This window comes from Montipora capricornis, chromosome 7 (assembly GCF_036669925.1).
Source record: "Montipora capricornis isolate CH-2021 chromosome 7, ASM3666992v2, whole genome shotgun sequence".
Classification (NCBI taxonomy): domain Eukaryota; kingdom Metazoa; phylum Cnidaria; class Anthozoa; order Scleractinia; family Acroporidae; genus Montipora; species Montipora capricornis.
This window is the reverse complement of record NC_090889.1, coordinates 13,993,821-14,015,059: the sequence shown is the minus strand read 5'-3', so window position 1 is coordinate 14,015,059 and position 21,239 is coordinate 13,993,821. Positions and strand designations below refer to the sequence as shown.

Below are 21,239 nucleotides of genomic sequence, written 5' to 3'. Positions count from 1 at the left end.
AGTAAGCCTGCTTTACGAACTGCTTTATTAACTTAATCTTTAACTGAAGTATTTGAAACAGTTTATAACTAATTGAATGATAGTTACAAATGAGTAACTGCTCGTTGTCATGCACACTTTTGTTGCTTGCCATATATCGTACTCGGGAGTTCTTTTCAATTATGCCTTGTTCGCGGACATCTCTTGGTTATTCCAGCACTTAACACCATCTTGATCTCCTTAACGTGTCCTTTTTTAGAAGTTGGAATCAAAAATTTCATTACATTGTAACTTGACCGTTTTGAAGTTCATTTCGAGGCAAAAACCCTTAGTCGACTTTAGGTACCACGCACATTTGTCGCGGAAAACCGCTTCCGCGTTCGCAGTCTTACAGGGATAGCTTTTTATTAAGGACGTTCGCGCCAAAATCTTCCTACGGTGAGATTTTCTTCATTTCTCGCCTAGAGTTAGGTCATAAAGTACTTACTCCAAAAATGAAAAAAAAAATGGGGGTCACCGACTTTGTTTCGGAGAAAATGGCAGTGGAAAAATGCCTTAATTTCGAGAAATCGGTCATAATAGCGAGATTTACGCTCATCTGCTCATCCATCAAAAATCATAAAAATAAACTGTTGGAGTGAAAGTTTCCGTGCATAGGTTTTTAGGAGAGAGGTTTTTAGATAATTGTATGCCGCTAGGGATGTGGTAAACAGTACAGTTCATCCTCGACGAGCGTTTTCGTAAGCTCTATCCGTTGCAACCACTACCCGAATTCGATGGCACGAGGAAAGAAAATGTTAAAAAAAGATAACTTCTTACGGTGAGAATTTTTTCATTTCATCATATTTTGTAGATAGTAAGTAAAGTAACTGATTCATGATTAAAAAAATAGGGGTCACCGATGATCTGAACGAGTAAAATCGATGTGATTTTGCAAAGCACTTGGAAAAGTTCGTTTGTCACGCTTTGCGTGACCTGTCGGGCAAGGACTGGAACCCAAGAGAGGATCGATCGTTGAAGAGATGAAAAGTTTTTACCGAAAAAAAAAACCTTTCTCGAGCATAGCAGCGACGTTTTAAGCAAGGGTCATCTTCATTTGGTTGGTGTTTTGTATAATATCTCTCCATTGCCGTCATGCTCATCCTCTGGAGTGTGTTTTTTGTGAAATTCAATCGCTGGTTGTTTCCACGCAGGTCCGCACTATTCAAGCGGACGAGGACGAAAATACTGCTCAATTTTCACGAAAGTAAAGGAAAAGAACTTTAAAAACATGCATTCACTTTGAACTTAAGTTCGTAGGGTAATAAAAACATTAAAAAGGAACAGCCCCATTAAATTTACGCAACGGTTCGTCCTCGAGTTTTCCAACCTTTCAGCCACTAGTCTACTCGATCAGCTACCTTTTCCTGAGCTTTCCCATCCTCGCGCTCACTTCTCTTTGAAGTTTCATGATGATTCGGAAATAAATGTGCCATTCTTTTGCAGGCCTGGAACTTCTTCCGCGGGGTTTCTGTCGCCATGTTCATGCTTGAAAAATTTGTATGAAAGTCAAGTAGACTAGTGCACGACTGATAAAACCCGGCGAATATCAGTCGTGCAGTAGTCTACTTGACTTTCATAAATATTTTAAATCAATTTTGACTGATAACGATCTTCTCCTATCCAACGCTGTGCAAGACTTATCGTCCACGGTTTTTGCAAAGGTTTTGAAACCTCAACTTCACTATATAAATGCTCGAAGTAATGCGTGACATATTACAGTCGCGTTACCTGCGCAGTAACGTTGCGCACAAACAATTAGCGCGAACGTCCTTAAGTCTAGAGGTTAACGTTCCCTCCGAACAAGGAAGTGTCGGGTAAATACCTAGCTGAGAGCTTTGTTTCATCAAGGACAAATTCAAGGACATGCTTTTGAACGAAATTCTCCTTCTTTGTGATTGGCTAAAAAATGAAAGCGAAAAGAACACGCTGACTGTTTTGGGTTGCAAATCTATAAAAGAGAATTTCAACAATTTCTTTCGTGGTTAATAATTATAAAAGGGCTCCTGGCGTACTCTCTTCAAACCCGTGACCTACATTTCATGCAAGGCAAGGAGAACAGTCGATCTTAATTCAACGAAGTGGCCAAGTGCAGGTAAAATCGGTTACATGGAATCACATGATAAGTTAAACTTCAGGGAACCTTCTCGTTGTAGTATTACAAGTTAGAATTAGTCATGTAGGAATCAAAAACGTACCTCATCTTGCGAGCTTAACATTCCAGACAACCCAAAAGAAGAACACTAAATTTTAGAAGGATGAGCTATCCATATTACATTTCTCGCAAAAAAAAGAACGCGACTAAATATATATAAAAATAGCGATTAATGTGCTTTAAAATCCAATTCATTTTAGACTTTTGCTTTCGCTTGCACGGCGCTGATAGGAATCTTGATAACGAAAGAAGCATTTGTGGGCTTAATCAATGCAAAATGTTTTTCAGTCGTGTGAAGACCACCTCATTCATCTTAATATTACAACTTTGAGACAATAGCTCGTCTGGTTCCTTGGTATATAGTTACCCCTATCTATCTTCTCTTGCCATCGGTTCTCCATGGTTGAGCTGTTTCACCGAGCACTTAAAGCAACCTTAGGAAGTTTGACATCTATCGCCGCAACGTCGACGAAATGTTACCTCAAAATATAACTTTGCACTGTCGTAAATCTTTCGCGTTTATTTCATTTCGTTTTCGTCGTACGATACAGGCAAAGTATTCTTAAAATAACTCGATGCGAGCGGTTTTGGCGTCAAAATAGAGAATGAAAGAATCATGCACATTTGCATGTACCGGCCTTGTCGTCTAAACCTGACATTTGGTGATTTCCCGTTGAAATGTACAAGAATGCGCACAGGACACGTTGCTTTATGGGATTGTCGTTGCTATAGCCATCGTCGTTTCGTGCGCCCTTATTTATCGCAAGGACGACGGTGACGTCCCCAAAATAATCATCTGAAAATGTAACTTGTAATCATTTCGTGATTAATGCAAATATTTCGACTCGGAAGGGGTGTGCCAATTTTCAGCAATAAAACTGTTATGAACGCTGTGGTGGCCCTTTGGAGAGAAAATTGAACTTTTTCGCAGTTTGTTGTACACGTCGTTGTCAGGACAAAACCAACAAAAATGTAAGGCGAAGGACCACTGAGAGCGTGCAGAACGTTTTTATTTTTAATCAAACCTGTTGTTTTGTGGGTGAAAACTGCAACGAGAATTTGTGGATTTATGGGCTCTTGCGATAACTGTCGATCACCGTTGATGAAGATGTTACACGCTAGTGTGGAAACGTTGGGTCTTTGAGTTGTAACTTTCTCAGACCACAAGAGCATCAAAACTATCTCTGATCTCAACCTGGTTGCAGTGTAATCTTTATTTTTGTAATTGCATCCAATTTATACAAACTAGCATGACTATTCGCTAAGGGAAGATTTGAGAAATGGTGTTCAAAAATCAGAACATTTCATGATTTTCATCAAATTTGACCGTTTCACGTACTAAATTTCTTGGTCAAAACGCTCGTAAAGACCTGCCAGTGCCGTTTCTCCCATTATCTGAAAAACCTCATTGATGTGGACATCACGTATCCTAGAGCCATCACCTAAGCGGCTCCTTTCTCGTCGAAGCGCATATGCAAAGGCGATGTTTGGAGGTTTGGAGGGATGCCTAATGGTTGACATTTTTGAGGTTTGCAGAAAATGTCCCGTTTCAATCGAGTGTCATACATATATAGTTATATACATACTTAATTGACCGCTCCCCATAGGGGCTCTTCAGGGCCAATGAAACACAATCAACAAAATGACTGAACAGAACAACAACAACAACAACAACTTAAAGAATCCCAACTGACCATAGGCAAACCAGTTGGCTATTTACAAGTGCAGCTGGCACATTGAACCAGGGACTACCAGGAAAAAAATTACTGAGCCACACTGCCTCCATAAAACCAAAACCAAATTAATGGCTTTGGCCAATCAAAAAGGACGAAGACAATCCAGCAAACGAATCAAAACTCGAAGTAATTATACGTAGCCGACTCAAAGCGTGGGAAAATATGGACGCGCAAGACACGATTGGTTTTGGTTTCACTTCTGAATGGTTGAAAAAATAGCGCGAGCACTTTGAACCAACACCGGCTGAGTGAAGTAAATGCAAAACCAAAGCAATTCGCTGATTACTTTCGATACTTAATTGAAAACCGCTCTAATGCAACTATTGATGGTGGTGTTGGTGTAACAACCAGTAGCTCCAACCCTGTTCCTCTCCCCACCCCAGAAGTAGCGAGGAAAGAAAATTCAATTCCCTGGGAACGAGTTTCCTCCCAAACAAGTACATTACATATTAGTTACTGACCAAGCTTGTTCGGCCAAGATGGCTGGATGTTGGCGAGGTTCTTTTTGCGCGTTTATGGACCGAGACGAAGTCGAGGTCCATAAACACGAAAAAAACAGAAGATTTATTATATGGGATAAAACATCCCGAGCGGGCAAGATAGCTCAGGCAGCCAATCACAGCGCGGGATTTGGTTCATCTTAATTGCCCGCTGACGGAGCTAGTCATATAATAAATCATATAATAAACTCTGTTATTTCTATAATAACGTTTAATACCACGCTCACCAACTAATTTCAATACACATCTTTTCGTAAATGAAATATGTAGGACTTGTCTTTGACATATTGTATTCTCGTAAATATGACATTGTCGCGTCTTCTGACCAGCGAGACACTTACCGCTTTGTATAAGAACTTAGATAAACAACCTGTCTAGATCATTCGACCGAAGTTACGAAGGTCTTACGTTCGATTTCTAAAACCAGTTGGCCGTTCGCCCGTATACAAGCAACGGTATTTTATCTTAAAGATTAGATTACCTGGGCAATCAAAAGAATGTAGCACCGGAGATTTAATTTAGAGTACAATAATAAACTGATTTCAAGTAATAATTCTGGGAGAATGTTCAGTTGTAAGAAAAAACTCAGCTAGGGTGGCATTATTTGGAAGCTAAACTTCAGGACATTCGTTTAAGATATCATAACAATGCAAATTTTAAAGCTATTTCAAGTATTTGCAACGCACATATAAGTTCACTTTCTCAGGAAGAACTTTCTTTGTAGCTTTCGCAAACAAAGTACACGATATTAGGCAGAAATCGAAAGGAACGCCGGAGCCTTTTACTGCCACATTTTAGAAGAGTAGGATTTTCTGGGTAAGCCTGTTTGGGGATGATATCAGGATGTACTTAACTAATCGTAATTGAGTAGAAATGCACCCACAGGGCTTTAGAACGGTCTTCCTTGTTCTCTTATGCTCTCCATCAGCTATTTTAGAAGCAAATTTAGCCGCTCTGCATGTAAGGTATTTGGTAAGCAGTTTAGATTGATCTCGTCAATTTCTGAGAGCAAACACAACACAATCGCTTTGAACTCCGCAATTTAAAGGAGTGTAATGACACTCCTAAAAACGATCACCATTGTATAAATTGATCGCTTGATTCTTTATCTTCAAAAAGGAGATTATTACTGATAGCATATTCAGTCCGTCGCCTTCAAAGGGTAGCTCAGAGGCTTTGTCACGCCATTTTGTAAAATGCTGATGTTGATATCTTTACTGTGCACTGCAGAAATATATATTGATTGTGTTTATCAGAATATTTTTTCGTGCTCTGAGACTTTACATCGGTGGAGAAAAAAATATTAATTTTGTTTATGAGAATATTTTTCTTCTCTGAGGCGGTTTCCATTCTGTCCATTCTTTAACAGGCAGCCATTCAGAATTTGTCCAAAAATTTACTTCGTAGGATATCTACATTACTGAGTACCATATACATAAAAGTAGCAAAACGTTGCCATGACACTGACTTCTATGTTGATTTTTATTTTGAAGAAGAAACAACCGGGAGGGAATGTTTCTGTCAGGAAATTCTACACTACGTGGTATGCTAATTAATCCTTTAAGAAAACAGCACTGATTATTGCGAGAATTTTAAAATAAGCTATTTGTGAAAACATGGGCTCTATTTACCAGGTTACCTTTCTGAAATTTTCGTCATGTAGTTTTGGCAAGGCACAAAACAGTGCAAAATAGTACTGAAATTATTGATTGAATGGGGGAAATATTAAAAGAAGTTATAGGCTCATTAACATTTTTACAACCAGAGGATTTGTTAGCTTTTTGAGCTGATTATTCTGCTGATTATCAAAACGTAAAGAAGAAAATTGGATGGGGTGGGGAGTGAGTAACGTTTTTAAAACTGAAAGAAATTATTCGTATACAATAAGACAAAATATAAACACTATTTCCGCCACCGCTTTTAAGTGATTTATGGCTGATAACGAAGGTTAGTACATTTCGCTTTAAACTCCAACATATAAGGTTACTTATGAAAACCACGTTGCATGAAGGGGGTAGGACTAAATTAAGCAAGATTTATCAGATCGGACAAAACGCGTCCCATTAACGTACAAAATCTAATAGAGAAAGGCGAACTCTGAATGCAAAAACGCATGCGCTATTACTGTCGATGTAAAGTTGCAGGGCAGAAAATAGGTTCGTCAATCTAGGGAGGAGAAACAACATTTGCCATTTTTAAATTTATTGTGCTCTAGCAGGGTTAAGAATCCTAGCCTTGTCATTTAGCCATATTACCAAGCACTGTTCTTTGTGGTCACATGAAATGCGTCCTAAAATAGCCACTGTACTCTTAAATTGTTAATTGGTGGAAGAAACAGATAATTTATAGGATTTTCTTTGTTTCCATCACCGTTATTTTCTTTTGTTATTTTATCTCAAGTTACTAGCAGTTGCTCTCCTATTCTTGGGAATGACTTGACTATTCAAACAAGGCCTTACTCAAGGCCGTACCCCGATTAATGACGACAACTCGTTTGAAGAGATCCATTCTCTTCATTCTCTCATGGTACGCATTCCTGGTTAAACAAGTGCCTTGTTTCAGTCTAAACGAGATATGTGGCGTGCTGGGATCTTTATTACACTCATCAAACCGCATACATTCTGAAAATGAAGAACAAGATGACATCTAAAAAAAAAAAGTTGCAAAAAATAAACTTCTCTGACGATGTCACGCAAAATGTGAGCTCTTCACTCCCTGTCACGCAACGTGAGTGCGGTGTTCTGGACGCACGTATGCTGGATTTACTTTCTTTGTGTTGATAACGTACACAGTTCCCAACAGAACAGCAGGACAGTAAATGGTCTCTACACATGAGATAAGAAGGCAGTCTCCCGTTCAGGAGGCGGCTGTAGGTTCCAAGCGATGAATTAAAGTACCTGAGTGGTTTGCAAAAATGTTAATAAGCCTATAAATTCTTTTAATATTTCCCTCATCAATCAATAATTTCATTACTATTTTGCAGTGTTATGTGCCTTGCCAAAACTACATATTTCAGGGACATCTGCAATCACTGTTGTTCCAATCTTAAAAATAGATAGGGTTGGTAAATATCGTACGTACCGTTCCGACAGCGTGTAATAGTCTGAAAAGAAAATAGGGGTTGCGCTATTCACTTATTCCGTCCGGTCGGTTGAGGGGGGAACTATTGGATGTCTAATAGGTAACTTGCATTCTGCCAAAATTCCCTTCACAAGCGTCGTGAAGCGCTTGGACGAGCTCCAATTTACAAACAGCAATCACTGACTTCTCCGTTGTTTTAGATAAAGTAAAATAATGAGGAAAGGTAGCAATTCATTTTATTTGCAATATGAATCGAGTCGAGTTTGAAAAAAACCTAAATGAGGAATGAGTGCTGATTATCCCTGCGATGCAGATGCAGTTAACGATTGCATCACTGATATTATGGTACAGGCAGCCATGCTTAATACTGAAACCCTGCTGAATTGAATAAATTGATCTCCTGAGGAATGTGCCACTGAGCTATGTTTCCTTTAAGAAGCTTAAATTCAGCGGAAGAAACTGTCAATCACTCGACGTGTAGACTCAGTAATTCCATTTGCAACTGGGACTTTTTTGGTGTAAAAAATATTTCTTTTCCTATGCGCTAGCTGACCTTATTAGCAGGCCGATATTTCTAGACCCCCACATTATTATGTCGACCCGCAACATTTACGCTAGCAAGAATGTTCTTGCAGTTGATTCAAGAGTTTGTTAGCAATCGATCTTGTTCTCGGAAGAAAAGAAATTGAACGGAGCAACAGATTCTCACAGATTCTCAAAACAAAACATGTGGTATAATAATACTTCCTTTCAGGAAAATAGCTTTGGGTCAATGTATACTGGGGAAACCGAGAAGAAATCAGATAATCATTCAAGACGGTATGAAAAACTAATGATAATCAGTTTGAATTAATTGAAAATAACCATGCAATATAAACTATACATTACGGAAGACAGTGAACACACCTCCGTTACTAAATAGCTAGAACCAGGGCTTTCACTAAACTTTAGCTCACCGGATTTTACGGTAATCAAATGTCTGTGATGTTACGGGTGAAACTGTGTGCAATGGCTGTTTCCAAGCTGTTTAACTAAAAAGCACAGCCCCGAGAAATAATAGCCGTATATAACCTTGCATTGGTTTAAAATAACATGAAATGAAAAGAAAAGTAAGATTTCTCTGTCATCTACCGCATTCTCGTTGCTCGTGCATTCATCCATCCGTATTTTCGGTTTCTTACATCAAAGTTTACAGCTTTGGTTTCCCTCTTCGTACTCCATTTTGTTTCTTGGCAGTTGTCGTACCCAGAATGCCTCTCCTTATTCCTTGCAGCCATTTTGAAAAAAAAAATGCATATTTGTTGTCCATACTCGATGGACAAATTTGATCTCGTGATCTGCTGTGTGCCAGGGTCTTCTCCCGACCCGCCGCCATATTGAAATCCGAGAAGACCCTGGAGACGTGGCTTTTTTTCATGCTCCTTGCTAAGAGAGCCCATGTTATGATGGTCAGCCTGAGCTAACATATCGGCGTATACTTCATATATTAACGGTTGAAAGTCCTGAAGAAACAAGAAATTTGGTCGCAAACGAACAGAGTAAACATTGGCCGAAGTTCAGTGCCAGGGAGGGAACGAATTCGGAATTCATGAGCATTACTGAAGCTTTAAAGGTAGGGTACCTACCAGAAAAGTGCCGCTACGTGAGAAATGCTCGTGTCGGCGTGAGAGCGTGAGATTGCATCGAAATGCGTAAGACTTGAGAGATCTGCTATGTTGAGTATTTCACGACCACCTCAGAAGAGGAAATCCAAATTGTGTTTGCATTCACTGAGTCTCTTTTTAATAAACAAAACAACGGACCAAACCTCCTGAGTATTATTGCGTGATCTGCATTGGGAAAGCAAAATGTACAAGCGAATGAGGTCAATTGTCGAGCGTCAGGAAAATAGCAAGAACAATTCGGACTTGCCCTCCCAGGTGGTCGTAAAATACTCAACATAGCCGGAACATTGGAGCCCACGAATGACCAGCTCTTAACATCAATGGCTTCATAGTTCGGTTGGTTAGAGCGCCGCACCGGTATCGCGAGGACGCAGGTTCAAACCCCGTTGAAGTCCTGCGCGGATCATAGCTTCACTTGATTTCATATCCTCAGTTCAATATATATGATTCATTTTATATCATGTATATATCATTTCATTCCATTAACAGAACTTTTCCTTTGATGCAATCATTTGTTTGTTAAAATAACTAAAATTGTACAAGGTAGTAGCTCAATAATGGCGCGTTGTATGGCAGTAATTATAAACACTCATCACGCAAGAAATTCTTGCACACTGTTTTTCTAGGGCATCGTTTTCTAATCAGTCAGCCGAGAATAAATTACTGAATATCGAAACCCTGGATCCAACCGTCTGAGTTCCAATGGGTCAGTTTTGAACGTGAGTAATGGCGGACCGTGAAATCCAAAACTTACACTCAAAGTAAGCGGCCTTCGGATAAAAATCAAAGCTCAAAATTTTACCAGTCAGGTGTTAAGCAAACACACTTTCAAAATCTGAAGGAAAAAAGGAAGTGGTTTTTTTGATCACAGGGGCACTTCAAATAAAATATACCCTTATAGAGCTCAATAATGGAAAGTCAGTTGGATACTGAACAAGACAGGCGCTGAAAACAACAATGTGGAATCGTAAAAGGGACGAATAATGGACTTCGACAACAATCTGTCGCCCGTCGAGCCGTAATCAAAGTGAGCTGTAGTTCTAATTTTGTACAAGTGTGGTGTTTTGTACAACACTGAAATCAAATGGAAAATTCTCTAGTAACTTATGGGTTTAACAAAGACAGAGACTTGGATCTGTGATCTGAAAAGCCCTGTAAAGGGAGATTCAATAAATGTATGTATGTAAATGTATGTATGAATGTATCTGTGTTGTCTGGCTTATTTGTATGTACTCAATTCTGCACAGTCTACTGGTAACAATTGGAAATTTTACACATTCTTGTTAGTCAAAAATTATTTGAAAGAAAGCTTGTTGCCCATTTTTTGCTTGATAATTCAAGTAAAGGGATTTTCAGTTAAAGGTTTGATGTTGAACACTTGGGGGAAATTTATTTACTTGCGTTTTTGACACAGTGTAATTTGACACGATTGAGTTTCTTGTCTTCACGCACGTAATGAAATAGGAAGGTATTTTGCCTCTTATAGCAAATATGTTGTTTGTTTCAAAAAATATTGTGTAATATGCGAGCTTAACTGGATAGTTTTTATGGCAATAGTAAAGCATTTTCGTGTCAAAATAAGGTAAGCGTCTTTCTGTTGTGTTAACTTAATTAAATATAAATATGCCATGCGGCGTAAACTTGATTTCCACTCTCAAAATTAACTCCAGAACCTACTTTTTGCGTAGAATAAGCTTTTAGAATGTTCTTGTTATCTGTGGTGATACTTGAAGAGTCGGGAACATTTTGTGAAATAATATTTCAAACGGGTCACAAGCGCAACTTGGTCGCGCGAACCTCCCCTATTATGCATAACATCCACTTGGTCTTTTGGCATCCCATTGAAAAAAACTCGTAAAATATTCTCGGACCGGTCGATTTCTCTGAAATTTGAAAAGATGATTGCTAACGAATATAGAAAGATTTAACAATAACTAAAAATTCTTGTGTTAAGCATTAAAATTCGACGAAGAGGTAAATGCGACTAAATTTGTTGCGTTCGTTGCTATTTTTATGATTTAACTGGCAGATTTAACTAGATCTGTTTGTTTTCATAGCCATTACTTTCCTTATTTGGTAATAGTCTTCATGTTTAAATTCAATTTTACTTTAGGTAACCGTTACTTCTAAAGATGTATGTTGGAGCATACATGACGAAACGTCAATTTCATAAAAAGTTTTACAACATGCGTTATCTCGTTATGTTTATAACCGCAATTTGTTTGTTATTTTTACTCAAGATAATATTAAATTATGAAAAGATATCTACAGATAGATCGTAAAAAATCTTTATTTTTGGCGGGTATTTGAACATAAAAGATGCAACGCTTGACGAGAAATAATATTTTTGCTAATACAATGTATTTGAAAGAAGAAAAATTTTGCGGGAATCGCGGTGAAAATGAGTTGACAAATTTGCATACGTGCGTTGAAATGTGATACGCGAGAAGACAGGAATTTTATTTCTCTGGCAAATGATTTTGTCATTGTAGTGAAAGATGAAATTTCTTTGGGAAGCCAAGAATATTTCTTTAACTTCCTGGTTAATCCAATTTATTGCTACGACTGCTAGTGAAACTCACGCTTTTTGCGAATTTTGAGTGTCATGAAATTCACATAATTTGCGTGACAATATATCCCTTTACTCTAACCCAAAAACATTCAGATAGTAACAAACTTCATATTTACTTAACCATTTCTTCTGCGTTTGTGCTTGTCGGCATTGTGATTTGAGATAATTCGCAAGTCTGTTTTTGTATCTCATAGCTGTTTAGATTTTCAATTACATGGCCACTCAACCTTTCGATTGTGTAAATATTTCACCTGAATTCAAAATAGATACGTTCAGGAACCCGACAAAGAAGGTTTCCTGCCCCGACAGATGAAATCTAAATATTCAGTTAAATATTACAACAAAATTAAAAAAAACAACGACCGAAATTTAATTTCTTGGCTAAAAAGTACGTTGTTTTACTCTGAAAGCGACAAACGATTAACATTCTTTCCCGTACTCCATTCAGTTGACACATGGTGATCACATGCACCTTTATGGCTGCCTAGCACGTAATCAATTTCTTCTTTTTAACACATGACCTTTCCGTTTATTCATAAAAGTTAAAGACTGCAGAAATTTTCGTATATTTAAGATCAATTGTCATTAATCTTTCGTGAGAATTCGATTCAGAGTTATATATAAAGACTATGTTATTTTTTGTTCACCTGTCTTTTGGCTTGTCTTTTTCTGGTGCAAACGCAAAGCCAAAGAATGTTTTGACCTGGCATCAGATTAGACTAACAAGAAGAGGAATTGTGAAGCGGAAATAACACGTTCAGTCCTTTCTTAGTGTGTGCAATAAACGCTTAGTGCAACTGCAAGACATGCTGGAAAACGTCCGTCAGCAATTTGCAGTTATTTTTTTGCGGACTATTTATTTAAAGAAGAAACGAGTGAATTTTATTCAAGAGCGTGTTTTGTTATCTTTGAAATGAATTTATTACCAAAGCTTAAAAAACTAAAAGACCTGACAATGGGACAGGACATTACAAAATAATTGAAGGTGTGAACGTGTAAGCCAAAGAGCCTCTGCTTGCGCGACATGTGGGTGACCCCTCAAATGGTCTTAATGACGCCCCACTTGAAAAAAATTAACTGGAACGCTGCAGTTTAATACCACCCAATTCAGTGCCTTCTTTCTTTGTGTAACGCGTACCACAGGCAACTCAGTGTAAGCTTTTTGGAGCTTCTAGTTTAAGAGTGCAATGCGTATGTAAGCTGCAAAATTAACATGCAACACGGGAGTTTTAGGCTTTCAGGTTTTTAAACTCCCGCAACTGATAGTAAGCTACGGTGTCCCTTAAGGGACATAGCATTTCGTGCTCACTTTTCCTGCTTCAAATTTCGAAATTTTGCGTTTGTAAACTCGAAATTTCGAGTTCACAGAATCCAAATTTTGAGTATCCAAACCTGTTTGTGTAAAATACAGACTACAGACAATAAGTAAGATGCAGAATAAGGTTAAAATGTTTGGTTTATCATACGTGTGGATGAAGGTCGAATTACCACAGTGAACGATTTGGAAAGCTGACGTTTCGAACGTTAGCCCGAATATAGGAATTGTGGGTGTTGTAGGTTTTTATGCGGGTGTGGAGGAGCTTTGCCATCGGTGGAAATACGGTAACATGAATTTATTGAATAAATTAATCGAATGAAAGGCGTTCATTGATTTCGTGAAGATGGATTGTACCTATTTGAAACATGAATTTTTGTTCCAGATTCTTGCGGCTTTCTGTGTTCCCGTGGTGTAAGGATAAGCGCAAATTGTCATGTTGTGGTGGGAGTGATTCGGAAGAATAAAAATGGCACGCAATTGGTTTTGATGCATTTGTGTCTTTTTTCTACATTTCGTATTCGCCAAAGCAGTCCGCCAATCTTCTCCCTTTTTCGCCTAGGTAGGTCTTCTTGCATAGTGTGCAGGTTATGCAATAGATGACATTTGCGGATATGCATGTAAAGTGGTCGGTGATTTTTGCTGCGAAGCCTTAGCAGTACGGTGGATCAGCGGCAGTAGTTTCCGAATTGTGCGTGCTCAGCGCACATGGTTGCCCACTGATTTATCGTCGATCAGGTGACTTTATTATAGTTTTTTCAAGCGTGTTATCATGCTAAACGCAGTGTTATCATGCTAAACGCGATTTTATCGATCGCTGGAAGTAGTCATCAAGGTCACGGACGTTTTAGTGAAATTTCCATGGGAAGCCAATGGTGCCTTATCAGTTTTTCAGCGCTGTTGTGTGCACAGTCGTTTCCAGTGCAGCACTGGGATACTGTTACAGTTGACCAAATTTTAATCGAAGGAGACAGGATGTACTTGAATGCACTTGAAAGTCAAAGATTTTTATATTGTTACAGTTTTGTTTTAAAAATGTCTCTTCTGTTTATGAATGTTCACAACGTTACCCTTTAAAAGAGAACATTGACCTCACTGTGAATACATTTTCAACTTGTATTTTAAAGTGAAAGGGTGGCTTCTATTTCCAAATGTATCGGGAATCTTCATATTTAAAGGAGAACACTCACCTCAGTATGATTACATTTGTTCACATTGTGTTTCGAAAAACTATTTGTCTATTTACATGACTAGGAGAATATGTCGAATAAAACAAGTTATTATAGTTGCATTCTGTTGTTGATTACCTATTATGTTTACCGTGGCTCTTTCCTTCCTTCATTTTTCATATTGAGGCATTACTTTCACTCAATGCGCTACAAAATGTCCAGGAATAAATTGTTATTATAATCATCAGTCATCATCTTTGTTATTGTTACCTTTATTTTTATAACTCACTTCGCAGCACTTCGCTTGCTATAAGTAACTTCTAGTAACGGATCTATTCCGTCCTAAAATCTTAATCATGTTAGAAATAAAGGTTGTCAGACTTAAATGCGCTCCTAACTAGAAAGTTACCTGCATCAAAACCAGTTCCGCGCCACTTTTATGTTTCGAATTACTCCCACCACAACATGACATTCATCTTCCAACTAGGTAAACTCCATCCTCACGGAATCAATGAACGCCTCTCATTCCATTAATTTATTCACGAATTCATGTTACCGTATTTCCTCCATACCCACATAAGATCCTACAACACCCACAATTCCTCTATTCGCTCTGACGAAGGGCTAAAGCTCGAAACATCAGCTTTCCAAATCGTTCACGGTGGTAATTTGACTTTTTGCTCTCAGTCGCTCTTGTTCACGTTGAATATCACTTACTCGTCGCCTGATTACCGTTTATTTTTCCCTCTCTCTCTCTTTCTCTTTTTTCCTCATTGTATGAATACGTAGCTGTAGTATGTATACAAGTGCTTATTATAGTAAATCGCGGTATCAAATGCAGTACACTCGGTTCGCCATGAACCTTCCAGCCAAAAAACCGGGGGTTCCAGCAGTACGATATCTCGCGTACTGGCTTACACAAGTTGAACGAACGAACGATCGGCCATACCATTACGTCATAGCCAAACCAAAATTTCTCGCAATATTTTCTTACATATGATGCTCCGCTCGCGCGGCTTCCGCTATTAATTAGTCCAGTTATAAGTTGCTAGTCGTTCCAACCTTCTCCGGGTTTTTAACGGTAAACAAGCCACGCTTCAGTTTATAGGGAACAAAATAAACGTGCAAACTTGAAGGAAATTGACTCCTGCGAAAAATCATTCAAATTTGACTACTTTTAAACTTAGGGCAACAAGTCCCTGTCACACACAAAATTAGACAGTGCAGGGACCAATCAATTTTACGAGATCTTGCCAACAATTTTGCGCCAGTTCACTATGATCTAGCATTTGTAACCTTACAGGCACTGAATTCAGGTGCTAGTAATTTGCTAGTTATCAGAGAGATGAGTTCGAGAAGAATGCCCTGCTGAACTAGATGGCGTGACGAACTCTTGAAGTACTTAAATTTTAACGAAGTGCCAGTAAAGAACAAATGGAGGCAAACTGGAAGAGAGCGTAATAAGCCCATTGCAGGGTCTAGTCATATAGCTGTATAGCTTTTGTTTTCAAAGACGCTGGGACGCAAGCGTTCCAGAGCCAAAGGCTTTGGAGAGTCACTGTAGGCAGTGCTTTTGTTTTTGCAACAAACTGGTATTCCTCGACGAGCTTGCGTCCCAGTATGGCGTCGAAGATTGACATGTGATTCAACTGCAAACGGACTGTTGCAGACTCTGCGAGCTTAACAGGACGAGTAACGTTTTTCAATTCTAAACTGGACAGCGTAAACTCATAATAATAATAATAATAATCATCATCATAATCATCATCATAATCATAACGATAATAATGACTTTATTTCAGTGTATCCTTGTGAATGGCTCCCCACCCTTAATGTCTAAATTAATCGTACGAAACATCTACAATCATCAGAGTATCTAAAATCAAAGCATGTAAAATCAGAAATACTACCTGCGATCTTCTTTAGCTTACGCCAATAAACTACAAACTACCGGGATAGGGGAAGGGGGAGGAATAGCTTTCGCAGATGTTTACACGGAAGCGTTCATTCAAGCGAAATCAAATGTAAAACTTCCGCTTGTGGTTCATGACTTTACCGGGGACTACAGTGTTCCGTTGGCTTCAGCGCATCTGTGTCTTTCGTTTTAATGCGCTTGACTTAGCTTTGACTGCACACGAATGGACTCCTACGGCTCTACGGTACTCTGATATAGACTTGTCATTTTTTTACGCTTTTGAGAACAGGAACTCAATCAAAGTGCCCGTGATGTATGCGATAATACGATTACGTAAAAGAGCAATTTTTTTATCTCATTGCACACTGATTCCATCATACTGTGGTTATTTCCTCGTTTATGCTTGTGCTGTTTCCCGCATTTCTTGGTGTTTCACATGACTTGGCCTTGGTCTCCACGTAACAAACGAGATGTTTCATAAATGAGGTAAGTTTAAAGGTTCTTTTATTACTTTTGTAGTATTATGGGTTGTTGGCATATTTTTTTCCTTTCAGTTTCTTTGATCACCGGAAAATAATGCGATGAATTTTCGACATTAAACACTCAAACCTATTGGTGTTGCCACGATTTAAATAAAAATTGTGCGAACGCTTTATATTGTAGTCACAGCAATACTAACAGTAATAGTAGTCTAATCATTCTTTTAGCGCTATTTGCACATGCCGCCTGATCAACAGCACTTTACATGTAATAAGTTATACATCATAATGATCCATGCAACTAAATAATCAATTTGAATCTACTAAAATTACTCAAGACTAAAAGGAACAAAAATGCAATCTAGGCTAAGGAAGCCTTTGTGAAAAGATGGATCGAGGGTGACAGCCAGCGACTGAAAGTCACGGAAGTTAGCAGGCAGGGTAGGGTATCCACTGATAGAGAAGCCGCTGCATGAAAAGATTTTGCGCCCAGTTTAGCATGCAAGAATTTTTATCTTTGGAGTACCTCTGACCTCGCTACATGTATATCCGGAAAAAAGAAAGAGACGATAGCCAAAAAGGGGGGAAAAAAAGAAGAACTCAGAGTTTATTATGAAGTCCTCCCTAAGAGTTTTTGTACACAGAAAATCCAGTTTAGTGGAAAGAATCCAGTGAATCAAAAAAGCCAAGCATAGTTGTATGGCCAAGAAAGATAGTAAGCCTGCTTTACGAACTGCTTTATTAACTTAATCTTTAACCCAAGTAATTGAAAGAGTTTATAACTAATTGAATGATAGTTACAAATGAGTAACTGCTCGTTGTCATGCACACTCGTGTTGCGTGCCATATATCATACTCCGTAGTTCTTTTCAATTATGCCTTGTTCACGGACATCTCTTGGTTATTCCAGCACGTATCACCATCTTGATCCCATTAACGTGCCCTTTTTTAGAAGTTGGAATCAAAAATTTCATTACATTGTAACTTGACCGTTTTGAAGTTCATCTCGAGGCAAAAACCCTTAGTGGACTTTAGGTACCACGCACATTTGTCGCGGAAAACCGCTTCCGCCTTCGCAGTCTTACAGCGATAGCTTTTTATTAAGTCTAGAGGTCAACGTTCCCTCCGAAGAAGGAAGTGTCGGGTAAATACCTGGTTGAGAGCTTTGTTTCATCAAAGACAAATTCAAGGACATGTTTGTGCACGAAATTCTCCTTCTTTGTGATTGGCTAAAAAGTGAAAGCGAAAAGAACACGCTGACTGTTTTGGGTTGCAAATCTATAGAAGAGAATTTCAATAATCTCTTTCGTGGTTAATAATTATAAAAGGCCTCCTGGCATACTCCCTTCAAACCCGTGACCTTTCCTACATTTCATGCAAGGCAAGGAGAGCAGTCGATCTTAAATTCAACGAAGTGGCCAAGTGCAGGTAAAATCGGTTACATGGAATCACATCATAAGTTAAACTTCAGGGAACCTTCTCGTTGTAGTATTATAAATAGGGATTAGTCAGGAGTCAAAAACGTACTTCATCTTGCGAGCTTAACATTTCAGACAACCCAAAAGAAGAACACTAAATATTTTAGAAGGATGAGCTATCCATATTACATTTCTCGCAAAAAAAACGCGACTAAATATATATAAAAATAGCAATTAATGTGCTTTAAAATCCAATTCATTTTAGACTTTTGCTTTCGCTTGCACGGTGCTGATAGGAACCTTGATAACGAAATTCGAAAGAAGCATTTGTGGGCTTAATCAATGCAAAATGTCTTTCAGTCGTGTGAAGACCACCTCATTCATCTTAGTATTACTACTTTGCGACAATACCCCTGATCTATTTTCTCTTGCCATCGGTTTTCGCTCAAACCACCCGTTCATTTAATGGTTGAGCTGTTTCATCGAGGACTTAAAGCTGAGCGAGTTTGAGAGCTATCGCCACAACGTCGACGAAATGTCACCTCAAAATATAACTTTGCACTGTCGTAAGTCTTTCGCCTTTATTTCATCTCGTTCCCGTCGTACGATACAGGCAAAGTATTCTTAAAATAACTTGGTCAAAATAGAGAATGACAGAATCGTGCACATTTGCATATACCGACCTTGCCGTCGAAACCTGAAATTTGGTGATTTCGCGTTGAAATGTACAAGAATGCGCGCCGGACACGTTGCTTTATGGGACTGTCGTTGCTATAGCCATTGTCGTTGACATTCTTTTAGGTTTGCAGAAAATGTTCCGTGAGCATTTTTTTGCAGACTGTAACCGCCTTTTAGAGTCCATGGGCTCGGATGGACTCTTGACAAAGCATAATTTAGTTTTCTATTCAAATTGCGGTTAGTGACCTCGAAAGAGAAATTGGCGTGGACCAGTTTTGCTTCATGACCAAGCTTATGGCATATATTACATTCTTTACTTCACTCTACAAGCCGTTTTGAACTCAGCTCACTTGCATTGTTCAAGGAACGTTTGTATTGCAAACAAAAAATCGGTGAGGCCATATGAAGAAAAAACTCGTGCTTCTAACGAGCTAGGTCATAAACTAAGCTTTCATTTTTTGCCTAATTTTTGCTCCATTAAAAAGTCGCAAAAAATCCAACACTTTGCACAATCAAAATACTGCGCTTTACTCAAGAGATCAAGTTTGTTTTTTGTACGTTTGCTTTTTTTCTTTCTTTCTTTCTTTCTTTTCTTCCGGGGATTGGGTGTGAGAATAGTGTCGACAGATTTTCTGCGCATTTGCCCGAATAGTCAAATAATAGTGAGCTACAAAAGCCTTTACCGTTGAAATAAAATAAAAAAACTCCTGGTTAACGGTTTATCTGGGTTCTTAGAAAAATGTTACCTGGTCAGCGGGTTACCCTGGTCAGCGGGCTCGACAGTGTCATATGATTTGATTGATAGAGCGCGTTTCAATCGAGTGTCATACATATATAGTTATATACATACTTAATTGACCGCTCCCCATAGGGGCTCTTCAGGGCCAATGAAACACAAACAACAAAATGACTGAACAGAACAACAACAACAACAACTTAAAGAATCCCAACTGGCCAGAGGCAAACCAGTTGGCTATTTACAAGTGCAGCTGGCACATTGAACCAAGGACTACCAGGAAAAAAATTACTGAGCCACACTGCCACACTGACTCCATAAAACCAAAACCAAAGTAATTGGCTTTGGCCAATCAAAAAGGACGGAGACAATCCAGCAAACCAATCAAAACTCGAAGTAATTATACGTCGCCGACACAAAGCGTGGAAAAATGTGCACGCACAAGACACGATTGGTTTTGGTTTCACTTCTGATTGGTTGAAAAAATGGCGCGAGCACTTTGAACCAACACCGGCTGAGTGAAGTAAATGCAAAACCAAAGCAATTCGCTGATTCCTTTCGATACTTAATTGAAAACCGCTCTAATACAACTATTGATGGTGGTGTTGGTGTAACAACCAGTAGCTCCAGCCCTGTTCCTCTCCCCACCCCAGAAGTAGCGAGGAAAGAAAATTCAATTCCCTGGGAACGAGTTTCCTCCCAAACAGGTACATTACATATTAGTTACTGACCAAGCTTGTTCGGCCAAGATGGCTGGATGTTGGCGAGGTTCGTTTTTTGCGTTTATTGACCGAGACGAAGTCGAGGTCCATAAACACGAAAAAAGAGAAGATTTATTATCTGGGATAAAACATCCCAAGCGGGTAAGATAGCTCGGGTAGCCAATCACAGCACGGGATTTGGTTCATCTTGCCCGCTAATGGAGCTAGTCATATAATAAATCATATAATAAACTCTGTTACTTCGATAATAACGTTTAATACAACGCTCACCAACTAATTCCAACACACATCTTTTCGTAGATGAAATATGTAGGACTTGTCTTTGACATATTGTATCCTCATATATATGTTGTTAATATGACATATTGTCGCGTCTTCGGGAGTTAGGTATCATCGAGTTGGACTTCGAGTTCGAGTTCGAGTTGGACTTCGAGTTGGACTTCAAGTTGGACTTCGAGTTGGACTTCGAGTTGGACTTCGAGTTGGACTTCGAGTTGCGCTTCGAGTTAATAATTAAAACGCAAGTATATAATTGATAATAATGTATTATTATTATTTATTATTAATGTTAATAAGCAAAGAGATGTATAAGCTGGGCGAAGAACAGAAACAGGAATTCGGGGCAATATTGGGATTTTTCATTTTTTTTTTCATGTGGTTTCAGTAGTAAAATTGCTGACACATTAAAATATAGAGCAGGGATATAGGTTTTCAACAATGTGTGGAACCTTTTGTCACATGCTTTTTCCATTTCCGGCATTCTTTAATTTATAGCCCACACTTTTATGAAAAGTAGGTCACGTGATGGTCTACCTGTAAAGGGCCTGTTAAAATTTAAACACAAAAATTGCTTTCAAAATAATACTGTCGAGAAAAAAAAAAAATTAACACGTTATTTGCCGGAGAAATAATCCATCGAGTTTGGACTCGAGTTCGAGTTCGAGTTGAAGATCGAGTTAGACTTCGAGTTGAAATAAATTGACAAGAGGTGAAGGGGAAGATAGGCAAAGACCAAACAAACCAAATAAGCTTTTCTGGCTTTGCAGACCGGCAGCGGTCAATTTTTCTTTTGTTTTTTCTT

General features: G+C 38.7%; 1 protein-coding gene across 5 annotated transcripts in view; it reads left to right on the top strand.

Moving 5' to 3' along the window:
* The window catches only part of LOC138058238 (ETS-related transcription factor Elf-4-like), a 47,428-nt gene that overhangs the window by 815 nt on the left and 25,374 nt on the right, over positions 1 to 21,239 (top strand). The window contains exon 1 of one of the 5 annotated variants that reach the window (XM_068904139.1): positions 8,949 to 9,102. The exons of 1 other annotated variant lie outside the window; for it this stretch is intronic. In XM_068904139.1, the coding sequence (XP_068760240.1) occupies positions 9,079 to 9,102 (24 nt within the window). In that variant the 5' untranslated portion in view covers positions 8,949 to 9,078. Of the gene's footprint in view, positions 1 to 8,948; positions 9,103 to 16,545; positions 16,612 to 17,968; positions 18,033 to 21,239 lie in introns of those variants that run through there. 3 more of the 5 variants (XM_068904142.1, XM_068904150.1, XM_068904146.1) reach the window with 3 other exon arrangements.